Raw genomic sequence first — 12,846 nt, 5'->3', positions numbered from 1 at the left:
CATTGGCAGGTTTCACCTTTCCCGTAGCAAAACGTCACAACTTTGGCGGTATCAGGCCTTGGGCGGAATCCTTTTGTCCATCTTCCTCTTTGCGGCGGCGATACCAGGGTTTTCTGAAGGGAGGCTTTGACTGTACGCCGGAAGGTCGTCATTGCTCTCCCCTGCGGCGGCGGCGTAACGGGGGCGGCTATCTCTGCTTGAACATATGTTCTCCAGAGCCGGCCCATCCCCCCCCCACACTGGATAACCCTGATGCTCCCTAGGTCCCCGGCTGGGGACTGGGGAGGGAGAACGCCCAATGCCTGAGCCAAGGTCTACCCACATTTGAAATTTAATAAAGTTGTGGCCAATTTAATCCCATAGCACGTTGTCTTGAGTCATTATTCCACATGACGGGGGGACCGCGTGGGATCTGGGGACTCCGCCTGTCCACGCAATGCTTTGTTTTTCCTGAACTGAGATTCACATCTGAGGTGCTGAGTAGTCTCTAAAGCAGCCTGAGCTGATTTGGGGCTGTTTTCTGAAGTGCTGAATTTTGTGATGAGTGCACATCTCTACTTAGTATACCAACAAATGTATGGTGGAACTGAAGAAATGTCAGTGCATTTATTATCAGCTGATCTAATTAATTATGTTCCAGTATGGAGCTATACGTTGATTTGGTCTGCTTTGATAGCTAATGATTTCTTCATAGTAGTGTAGCTACTAATCAGCCACCACAGTGTACAAACCCACCCGAAGTCCTTGGTTTTATTTCCAGCAGAAATCAAATGTATAAGAAAGTAAATGCTTACTACTACTTTGCGTTCTAGGAAGTGGTATAATTACAACTAAATTCAGATATTTTTCTGCAGAATTGGAAAAGATTCTTGAAAGGCTGAAGAGTGAATCTACCTATCCAACTAGACGTGCTAGAACCAAATTTGAATTATTGGTTTTTCCTGATGAAGGCACAGCGGAGTATGCTTTTTATGAGAAAGTCATTTCAGCAGTTCAGAATTGGTTTACTCTCTTTGGTTGGTCTAAAGGGCCAAATCCCATTTCCATTCCACATTCTTTAAGACGGTACTAGCTCATTATTTTCTCACACTTCCTACCTTTTAAACAGTGAATGTCTTTTTCGTTTGATTAAAATAACTGTTTTACTAAAATACCTGCAGTGGAATTTTACTGAGATCTTGGTAGGAGGTTGAAGACTGGGAGAAGAAAAGCCACAAATATACACCTCTAGTTTAAGCAAAATAATGAAGACCTGTGTAATGAGGCATGAACAGCTGAAAGGGGACACAGCTTTATGTGTGCCTTGATTTGGTTACAGGCTAACTTTCTGATCACCATATCTCTCTAAAATAATAAAAAAATGAGTGTATATAATATGTTTGCTCTCCTCTAGTTATAGCAGGTGGTATTGAACTAAGTGTTACTCAGAGTAGATCCACTGACATTAATGCAGCTAACTTAATTGTGTTCATTAATTTCAGTGGGTCTACTCTGATTAAAACTTAGTTCAATACCACCCATTGACTGAAATGCTCCCCTTGAGTCACCTTATTCCCAGGGTCCTAAAAACACTACCCAAAGCTTGATAGCTTTATACCTTGGTGTTTTTGTTTTTTTTACTTATTTGCCTTTGTCTTCCATTAGCTAGAAAGGCTTACAGTTGTATATTAATTTTCTTCACTTGTGGGGGTTCACTACAGCCCAACAGATGCATTTTCTAAACAAAAAGTAACTTGGTTAAATAATCGTAAATGTTAAATTTGGGACATTTTGTACGTATACATGTGCACAGGTTATGTCTAGCTCCATTGGGTATTCTGTCACTACTTATATTCTGAGAAGGAACAGAAAATATTCATGCACCATATATACTATATGCATTTTATCTATATGAACATTAATTTGTATACTTCCTTAATTTTTTAAAAATTGGCTGGCAGTTCTCTTTTTAAGATCTTGGGAAGTTTATAGGGCCTGGTGGCTGAAAGAAAATGTGTGTCAAAAACTGAATGCCAGTGGTAGGGTATGATTTGGCACAGATTTCAACTGTGCCATTCCATCTCTGCTCTACCTTCCTGCCTGAACATGGACTGCTAGTAGGGATGTTCAAGTTGTTCTTTTGAATATATATATATATTTACATATAAATTTAAGAGGGATACATAATAATAATGCTGATCAAATAAATCTAGAATAAAAATAGCAATGGAAGGCAATAGAATTCTTGTAAAGCAGGCTTCCTTGTTGAAAGATTTATTACTAGTTACCTGTCAAAAGAGTTTTAATGATCTAACAGCACATAGATAAACTAATTGATTTTGATATGGTTTTTATTCCTTAATTTATCAGAGAAGACAGAAATACAATCCAACAGTCCAACACAGATGCATTTTATATAGTGTTTGTGTATAGATTAGGGCCCAGAGCTCTATATGTACACTGGTGTCTTTAGATGAGCACCAGAATCACTACAGTGAAGTACATATTTCATAATTAAATCTCTAACCAGAGAGTTATCACATTAATGTGTTTTAATATTAGCTTGCTTTTAATAATGAAATAGAGTTGTTTTTATTTCTTTGCTCAGTGATGTCTGTAAAATTCAAATGGCTCCATCTGATGAAAAGCTTAGACAAAACCTTGGTAAAGATATAAAGACAATTTATGACTTGCTGCTCCATTTGAGTGGGCAGTTGCTGCCTGGAATTAGTTCAAGCCAGTCGTTGCCATGCGACCCCATACAGCGAGTGGTGCAACTTCACTGGCAGCATTCTACAATGATCACTTTTCTCAGGTGAGTGCTTTAAAGATACTTTGCCATTATGTTTTGTCTAGTTGAAAAGTATTCCTAAGCCATGCTTGATCAGCGTATGGAGGGAGTAGTGTGCTGGATGGGGGCCAGTTAACTGAAGCTGAATCCTAGCAAGATTGAGGTTCTGCGGATTTGTGGTTCCTGAATCTGGGAATTAGGTAGGCAGCCTGTTTTGGATGGGGCAGGTTCACAGCTGCTGGAAGCCCTGGTGGCTTGAGTAGCACCAAGTGCCTATTTCCAGCTACAGCTGTTCCTTTTTAGATTATTACAAGGTGCTCTCTGTGAGGCTGCCTTTGAAATATGTTCAGAAGTTGCAGCTAGTGCAAAATGTAGCTGCCAGAGTTCTGCTAGGTCTGGTCCTCAGGGACAATTGAACAGTAGCCCTCAAAGATCTGTGCTGGCTGGCAGTTAACTAGCGAGCACAATTCAAGGTTTTGATGTATAAGCCCTAAGCAGCTAGGAACCTGGTTATCTGAGGACTGAGTATCTCCTTAAATGGATTGAGACACTATTATCTGAATGAGCACTTCTCCCCATTCCACTCTTCCCCTATGTGACCTAAGATCTACTGGGGAGGACCTCCTTGTACTTCCAGCTGCAAGAGGTCTGTTGTTGTTGTTGTTGTTGTTTAGTCGTTTAGTCGTGTCCGACTCTTCATGACCCCATGGACCAGAGCACAACAGGCACTCCTGTCTTCCACTGCCTCCCGCAGTTTGGTCAGACTCACGTTTGTAGCTTCAAGAACACTGTCCAACCATCTCGTCCAATGTCGTCCCCTTCTTCTTGTGCCCTCAAGAGGTCTAGGTAAAGGTACCCCTGCCCGTACGGGCCAGTCTTGATAGACTCTGGGGTTGTGCGCCCATCTCACTTAAGAGGCCAGGGGCCAGCGCTGTCCGGAGACACTTCCGGGTCACGTGGCCAGCGTGACATCGCTGCTCTGGCGAGCCAGAGCCGCACACGGAAACGCCGTTTACCTTCCCGCTGGTAAGCGGTCCCTATTTATCTACTTGCACCCGGAGGTGCTTTCGAACTGCTAGGTTGGCAGGCGCTGGGACCGAGCAGCGGGAGCGCACCCCGCCGCAGGGATTCGAACCGCCGACCTTTCGATCGGCAAGTCCTAGGCGCTGAGGCTTTAACCCACAGCGCCACCTGCGTCCCTCAAGAGGTCTAGGACCCATCAAAAGACCATCTCAGTTATAGTACTCTGGTTGTGGAATGCACTCCTCCTGGCTGGCTGCAATGTTGGCTGGCTGCAATGTTGTTATAAAATAAGACTAAACTGCTCAACGCTTTCTTCATGCCAGTCTTTCCACAAGGGAGGCCTCATTCAACCTGGCAAAAGCAGGTCAAATGGTAAAAGGCACAGATACAGCTCAACATACATAGTTAAAAAAGTGGTACCAGAGCACTCAAAATAAATTCAGGTCTTCACAGCCTGTGAATTGCATCATATGTTCAAGAGCTCTTCAGGTCCAACGAAGCCAAATGTGGAAGTTTCTGCAGTGAAGGCAGTGTGCTAAGATTTATATGAATGTCTAGCATCAAAAATAGGCCACTGTGGCCACATTAAAGTTCTTTTGATATAGAAATTGCCCAATATAGTTAATAAAATTGACTTATTACCCCATGTTTCACTCAAATACAAATTTCAGTAACTATGAACTAGATTGCAAAATGACCTTGGCTGGAAATGCTGATAAGGATGTTTAATTCTGACTGTGACTGCTGACTGGGTAAGACAAAGGAATAGGACACTTAAGCAATTCCTTTAAAAGGAGAAAAATGTGTCTGCCTTATTAAACAAAGAAATCTACACATACAGACTGAGAATACTTTTTCATTATAAACATCTAGTGAAATATACTGAAATTAATACTGCAATTTTCTATATTTGTCATAAGGTTATTGTAGTGAGTAAGGGACGTGGGTGGCACTGTGGGTTAAACCACAGAGCCTAGGACTTGCTGATCAGAAGGTCGGTGGTTCGAATCCCCGCGACGGGGTGAGCTCCCGTTGCTCGGTCCCAGCTCTTGCCCACCTAGCAGTTCGAAAGCACGTCAAAGTGCAAGTAAATAAATAGGAACCGCTCCAGCGGGAAGGTAAACGGCGTTTCCGTGTGCTTCTCTGGTTCGCCAGAAGCGGCTTAGTCATGCTGGCCACATGACCCAGAAGCTGTACGCCGGCTCCCTCGGCCAATAAAGCGAGATGAGCGCCACAACCCCAGAGTCAGTCACGACTGGACCTAATTGTCAGGGGTCCCTTTACCTTTGCCTTTATTGCAGTGAGTAGCACACCTGATTTTTAGGACAGATTTCTTGCTGCCTCTTTTGTGCAGAATTTCATAGCTATATATTTCAAATGTATTGGCACAGAAAAGGGGGCATGAATACAGTGCATCAGTGAAGAGTGTGAGAAAGGAACTTCAATTTCCAAGACTTTATTATTTATCCTTTATTCTTGTTTCTATATTTATGTTAGAGGTCAAGGAGCATGCCTTCCTCACATTTTGCCTCAGTTTCTCCTTGACTTTGAAGATTATAAGAAATGGGCCTGTTTACAGCTTATGGTGAAGGTAATTTTATATAATGTAAATGTATCAATGCACTTCAATCTTGATCTTGGGCTTAATTTTAATCATAAAGATTAAGAACTCCCCCCCCCATTGACATACCCCATATAATGCTGTGTTTAATTCCAAATGTGCTATACTTGCTACTATTTTTTAAAGTTTGCTTGTGACATACAGTGTACATTTATGCTCTCTACCTTATAATAACATTATGTAATGGAGGGAATGTTCAGCTTTGCACCAAGTTGCTCATCGGGGTGCAAGTAGGGATTTGCTTCTTACTAGATAGCAGCCTGTTAACAGACACAATTTTGCATATTTATTTAGAAGTGAAGCCCATATAGCTGTGAATTCAATTGCAGCACTACTATGCATATCCTCATGTATAATAACACAGAATTTTCTGCATTTCTACTTGTTATACATGGTGATTATATTAGAAAGCAATAGCTAATGTTTAGTGTTTGCTGTTGTCCAATTTAGAATGAAGTCAAAGTATAAATCACAAGTTTCTCATATTTCTCCGAAGGTTGAGTCGTTTGATCCTAATGACAGTTATGTTTATGTTTTGGATGATTGTCTATTTGAAGCCATGAGCAAGCGAGCTTGGACAGATGTGTTGCTTCAAATATACAAGGTGAGATCAGCAAGCTTGTGCATATGTCTTAGGCAGGGTTCAGACATAATGCAAAACTGTTATTTGTGCTAACCCTAAGTTAAGAATCCATGCAGTAGTTTGAACTTTCAGGTGTACAGCAAGCAAACCATAGTTTAGAACAGCTTTCTGCTTTTGTTTCTCATCTGCTCAGCTATGGTGTGTTATGATAGGTATGGGCAGGTGAGTCTATTTTTCAGTAATCTCATTGTTGATATTTCTAAACCTATTTTATCCTAAAATATGTGATGTTTGCACTTTTGGCATTTTGGTACATTTGAGCTCAGAACTACATCGCGAAATTTGGAGAAGTGTGAAATTCGAATGATAATTATGTTCTGAACTGCACATTAGACCAAAGGTACATATGCTTCATGAGGCAAGAGTCCCTTCTGAAGCATAGAGCAGAAGTAAAAGGGAGAAGATAGTTGTCTTTGTGTTAGAGCAGGATCTTACCACTAGGCAGTATACTTAGTAAAGAGTTTTTGTAAGATATCTCACTTAGAGCAGTAGGGCTTATTCTGAGTAAATCTGTGTTTGTTGGTTATATAGAAGAAAGTTTTAAATAGTTTGTCCATTTTAGATTTTGGTTCTTCACCGTGTCTCCATTGTTGATACCGAGAGTGGTTCAGAAAACCCCGAACATGTTCCACGTATAAGTGCTGATCCTTTGTCTAGTAATATATACTCTTCATCTGAAAGAATTCTTCTTATTTGGATGAACAGAAATTTTGAGAAGACACGAGCAATTGTGTGGAAAGACAGCAAAAAAGGTGGGGGAAAATCACACCAACTTGCTAACTAGTATTCTGCTGGTAGTCCTGGTTTTTTATGTGCAGGAAGTCTATTGTAAAGATTTTTCTAAGACAGATTTAAAAATAAGTTTAGAATTGGTCAAAACATTTTAAATGTATTCAGATATTGAAATATGAAGCTGTCCCTCTTGAAACATAGTCCCTCTTGAAAAAGTAATTTTTAAGGCCATTTTTTTCTAAATTGGACAGTTCAGTTATTTTCTTCTTGAACAAAACGACTTCTCAAAGTCTTTTCAAAGTCTCAGAACAAAGGCATCTTTTGAAAAGAGCATTTTAAAAGTCAATTGTGTGACTTATTCACCTCTCTGACAGTACTGTGCACCGCTCAAATTTTAGTTGTTGTTTTATTATACCAGTGAAAATGTAAAAGCGATGAATGTCAGTATAATTCTTCTTTCGACACCAACTGTGACTGCAGTGCTGAGTTTGATCTTTAAGTAGTTAGATTAAAGCAGTCTAAGTTAGAAAAGCATTAACATTTAAAATAATGTGCAAAATATTCTTCTCATATGAAATTAATACTTAAGAATATAATTTCAGTTTGGTGTATATGATGCGGAATTACTACAAGGCTTGTGATATGAATACTTCCTTTAAGCTATTTTATTTAACCAAGCTTCAACATAATTTTATAATGTATCTTTTCTAAATTACTGCCATATGCCTATGACATTCCCGCTCATTAATGACCTGATCTTATTCACTAATGATCTGATCCTGTTCCATGCTGTGCCATCAAAACTGGGTTAGGATTAGTGTAATGTGGTGCCATAACACATGTTGTGCCACTCTTGAGACCCAAAGCAACTAGTTCTCTAGACAGGTCCTCAGCCTGTGTTGAAAGGAAAAAGACATTTTAACTAGGATTGGAGGTTCATGAAGCTCACACAAGGCTGAAATATAATACATGCTTAAGAATGTTTATGCAGACCTGTTTCCCTGTATCCATATGGTGTGTCCAGCAGCTAGAGTGAATCAAACGCAGCGTTAGAACAGATCAAGCCATAATCCGAATAGTGAACTATTCATCCATGCCCTATTCCAAGAGCTGAGACATAGAGAGAAAAGGTGCTATGTACAGGAAATGCAAGGACGTGTTGTTTGAGAGCAAATGTGCCACCCCATCTGACACCCATGCTCAAGAACTACAAGACTATTTAAAGGATTCATGTCACAAGCCTTGTGGCAATTTTGCACCATATACACCATACACACCAAATTGATATTATATAAAGGTAAAGGGACCCCTGACCATTAAGTCCAGTCGTGGCCGACTCTGGGGTTACGGCACTCATCTCACTTTACTGGCCGAGGTTGCCGGCGTGCAGCTTCTGGGTCATGTGGCCAGCATGACTAAGCCGCTTCTGGCAAACCAGAGCAGCGCACGGAAATGCCGTTTACCTTCCCGCCGGAGCGGTACCTATTTATCTACTTGCTCTTTGAGGTGCTTTCGAACTGCTAGGTTGGCAGGAGCAGGGACCAAGCAACGGGAGCTCACCCCGTTGCGGGGATTCAAACCGCTGACCTTCTGATTGGGAAGCCCTAGGCTCTGTGTTATTATTAAGTATTAATTTCATATCAGAAGAATATTTTGAGCATGAACTACCTGTTCATATTTCCTGTGCTCAGGCAGGAGAAGCCAGCAAGCTGTAATAGAAGACTGGCAGCAGAAAGGATGGACAAGTGCTATAATAAACAGTGATACTGAGGGTCATATGATCCTTGCCGTTAAATGAATCTGTCTCCATGGTTAAGAGATTGACAGTGCCACTCAGGCTCATATGTTCCTTTTTTCTTCTCCTCCACTCCCTTCTCTTACAGTTCAGTTCTACCCTCACATTTATTTCAGTTCCAAATATTTGGGCTTACAGGTGTTTTGTTGCTGTATTCAGTGGATGTCAAGAGCAAGGGTGGAGGAAGGGGTTGTGGTGGGGTCGGTTTGGCCTGGGTGTCATCACTGAGGGAGGTGACATTCAGCATGCTGTCTGCCCACGACTCCCAAGCCTACCCTGCTGGTGGCCTTCCCCCCTTCCCCCTTCATTTTGACAGCTCAGAGGAGGATTGGGAGTTGCGGGCGCATGGCACGCCATTGCTCCCCGCTACTTGGTTGCTTCCGGGGGGGGGAGCCTCTCCCGAGCTGTCAAAAGGAAGAGGGAATGGAGGAAGGCTGCTGGCAAAGTGGCGCGCCTCCCCCCCGCCCAGGAAGCAGCCCCCCATGGGTGGTTTGCTCCACCCCCTGGGATGCTCACCACGGCCATGCCCTCCTTGGACGCTTTCCCTGTCCCCATTGTTCTGCCTTCAGGCACATAGCATGTGCGCCGCTCCGGGTGCCGGAGCAGCTAGCTCCGCCTCTGGTCAAGAGCAAGCCAGAATTTAAAAGATATCCATGCCCTGCACCCCAGTTAATAATGTCCTGAGTCACTGAAAACCCTGCACAAACAGATTGCCTGCATGGATTCCTCTGGTTCTGCAGCCTGAACATGCAGAACACTTGAGGGCTTCTATGGTTCAGCTGTCTGAGAACTGCTTTTGTTTGCTTGTTTTAAAGAACCCGTTAAAACCAGTCAGATAGCAATTCTACTTGAAAGTCTAGCGCTACATAATAGCGTTGCTCTTTAGTAAGTTGGAGCAAAGAGCGCCTTTAGTTCCATGCATTGAAATAAAATCTTTGAACTGGATTCTATTGAGATGTCAGGTAAAATGACAGGTTATAAGTTTGATCTTGCATGTTCTGTACCTTCTTTTCTTGATGTTGCCTTAAGTTATGTTCTCAGGCTCTTTGTTGCTACAAGGGGACTAAACAAAATTCTTTTTTATATAGATTTCCTCCCACAGTGATAATCTCTTAAACTCTGACACTCATCCAAGCCATCATAAACTTTAGAAGCCTTTAGAAACTTGTTTAAATAATTTTTTTTGACCCACGCTTCAACTGCAGTTTGGGACCAATAATGGAAGGTTTGTTTATGCCTTCCCAGACTTTTACTTCAAAAGTCAGAAAGAGATAATCTTAAATGCTAAGTGACATTTCTGCTATGAATCATGTACCTCTTTGTGGTGTGAATTTAGTACTAAAATATTTTTATTAAATCTTTTTGGAAGAGTGGGTGCATCTGATCTCAGAACCTAAAATATGGTTAGGGTGTACAGGTGTTATATGCATATTAACATGAATATCTGCCTAAAATTTGCTGACAATCCCAGATGATTTCTATTCCTGAAAAATAAGAAGCTGTATTCAGATATTTACAATATTTACCTGAGACTGTCAGTATCGTTATGTAAATTTCAAAATTCATAAAATTTTGGGTATTCAGTGTAATGTCCAAAATCTCGGCTGTGTAGCAATGAATGTTGACAACGGTCCAAACAGGATAGTCAGCAGAATATTTATGATAGTTGGGAACTAGGCCAGCATCAGGGATTGGGATCCTTAGGTAGCTGCAAAGATCCAGCACAACAGGGGACTCCTCCTTGTCCTCAGTGCCATCAGTATGCGCTCAGTTGCCCACTTGTTCAGGTGAGCATCAAGAACAGAGACAAGAAATAGAAGTGGCTGCTTTCAGATCCTCATCCAGCATGAAGATTGGGCCCAGTTCCCTATTGCTTTCCAGAGGAAGGTGGTGAATGGGCAAGTAGGCTGCAGTTGCAGTTTCTCCTCTTCACTGCTATTGGCTTGTCCACCAGTAATTGTAATGTTGGTGAGAAGGCACTTTTGATTAGCAAGGCAACAAGCCATCCTTGCCCCTGTCTGATTTTGGTCAATGAAGGTTCTTTCTCATATGAATTCACTCAACACTGAACTGCATATGCCTGATTTATTTTTTTAAAAAAATATTTATACATAATTTGCAGTTGTCTGTCTAAACAACTCTAAAGTTGCAACATAGACCAAGTTACAACATAGACCAAGTTACAACATAGACCAAAATACATAGTTTAAGAGTAAATCAACAAAATACATATAAAATACAACACACATTTATAAACCAGTTAGTACACTGTGGGAATCATACACAGAATTTTATTTTTAAAGGGCTGGACTGCTGAGTACAATGCTGTGAATAAGAGGTGCTTACTTTTCAGGTCACCATGGCTACCAGGTGACTATTTAATGACAATTCTTGCATAGAGTGACATAAACCCCATGTTCCTTTATTAATGTTGCAATGGCTTTGCTCAACCTTTTAGTGTAGCTGAAACCTTCTAATTACTTTTAAATATTAAAAATTTCCAGGGATGGGTTTTGGAATTGGGTTACATTTTAATTCATTATGGTGTTTACCTATGACTCTAGTGCTAATGCAATTTTGGCTGGTAAATATTCTAAGTGCTGATGTATTAATTATTAAAGCTGAGTAACATAATTGTCAATTAAGACATATGGGAGTTCTAATTAATGCATTTGCTTTTCAACAGTGCACAAGGAAAGCAAATAATTGTTAGGACTGAGATAGCAAAAAATGAAGCAGAGGTAAAACTAGTCAGCTTAGCTGGGCATCAGTAAATGGAATCTGTTGTTTTATTTGCCTAATAAAATATTTCATTTGTTAGAGAACTAGCTCCAAATAAACTTTAAGAGTGCTTCTTGAGCTTGAGTGCTAATGTACAATCTGTGTCTAGTAATTTTGAGCTTTAGGTATGGTGTATATATAAGAGTGGGATGGGGGTGGTACTGTGGTCTAAACCGCTGAGCCTCTTGGGCTTGCTGATCAGAAGGTTGGTGGTTTGAATCCCCACAATGGGGTGAGCTCCTGTTGCTGTGTCCCAGCTCTTTCTAACCTAGAAGTTCAAAAGCATGCCAAAAAGTGCAAGTAGTTAAATAGGTACCACTCCAGCAAGATGGTAAACAGCGTTTCCGTGCGCTGCTCTGGTTTTGGTGTTCCGTTGCGCCAGAAGCGACTTAGTCATGCTGGCCACATGACCTGGAAAAACTGTCTGCGGACAAACGCCGGCTCCCTCGGCCTGTAAAGCGAGATGAGCGCTGCAACCCCAGAATTGTCTGCGACTAGACTTAACTGTCAGGGGTCCTTTACCTTTACCTTTTTATATATAAGAGTAAGAAATTTTGTTGACCTCCATTCCAGCTATTATCTTAGGAGATTTCTCCTAAAAAAGAGCCATTTTAGGGTAACATACATGCATCCTTTGCCAATAGATAATTCCAATGAATGCTTATCTATAAATACTTCCATGTGCTGAATAGCTTGTCTATAGACCAGTCTATAGATCTATTTGCAGGATCTGATGTGGTAGGGCTTCATGTGATCTTCATCCTAAAGGATGATGAAGATGTCTGAGAACTGAAAGCTTACCAACATAATTTGGTGAGGGGACATTGCAGGAGGGAATTAAACTACAATTTATCTAGGAAGATTGGGTAGGCATACTTGAAATATTGTACTATGTTTATAATATGATTTTCCACAAGGAAAAATGGAGGAATTATGTCAGAATAGGCCTGCAGATTCTTCAGGGGAAAACACTAAATTCTCATTTCAAACAGGTGATATACCACCTACAAGATGGATAGTAAACTTTGATAAAGATCTACTTGATGGCCTTGTCCTTGCTGCACAAGTAGCCAAATATTGCCCTTATTTGGTAAGAAAGTTTTTCACTATTTTGATGGAAATATTATTTGTTAGTTTTTAAATACTTGTATTGCATAAGAGAAATCAGTGTTCAATGTATTGATAGACAATGGATAGAAAATAGAAAATTAAAAATGCCACGATTAACTTGAGCTTGAACAGGAGGGAAATAATAAGTTATCCATCTCTCATTTTGCTATTGTGCCAGCTACCTATTTTATCTTCTCTCTAATCTTTCCTTTTCTTCCTTCACTGTGCTCAGACTTATAACTTAATAGCTTCTGTTATCTGAGTCTTTCATTCTAGTCTCTGCCTTGCAACATGCTTCTCCCTAGGCTCTCACTTCTCCCTTCATTTAAGGCTGTATTTCTGCTTCATGCCCATCATCAAGACCCACTTTC

At 40.9% G+C, this 12,846-nt stretch overlaps 1 protein-coding gene across 1 annotated transcript in view; it reads left to right on the top strand.

Moving 5' to 3' along the window:
* Positions 1–12,846, top strand: part of CFAP47 (cilia and flagella associated protein 47) — a 185,418-nt gene that overhangs the window by 50,936 nt on the left and 121,636 nt on the right. The window contains exons 29-34 of the mRNA XM_083734113.1: positions 855–1,065; positions 2,588–2,794; positions 5,291–5,384; positions 5,911–6,018; positions 6,620–6,809; positions 12,358–12,455. Of these exons, the coding sequence (XP_083590239.1) occupies positions 855–1,065; positions 2,588–2,794; positions 5,291–5,384; positions 5,911–6,018; positions 6,620–6,809; positions 12,358–12,455 (908 nt within the window). The remainder of the gene's footprint in view (positions 1–854; positions 1,066–2,587; positions 2,795–5,290; positions 5,385–5,910; positions 6,019–6,619; positions 6,810–12,357; positions 12,456–12,846) is intronic.

This window comes from Podarcis gaigeae (assembly GCF_964106915.1).
Source record: "Podarcis gaigeae genome assembly, chromosome: 4".
Classification (NCBI taxonomy): Eukaryota; Metazoa; Chordata; class Lepidosauria; order Squamata; family Lacertidae; genus Podarcis; species Podarcis gaigeae.
The sequence above is the reverse complement of the archived record's forward strand: the minus strand, read 5'-3'. Positions and strand labels throughout refer to the sequence as shown.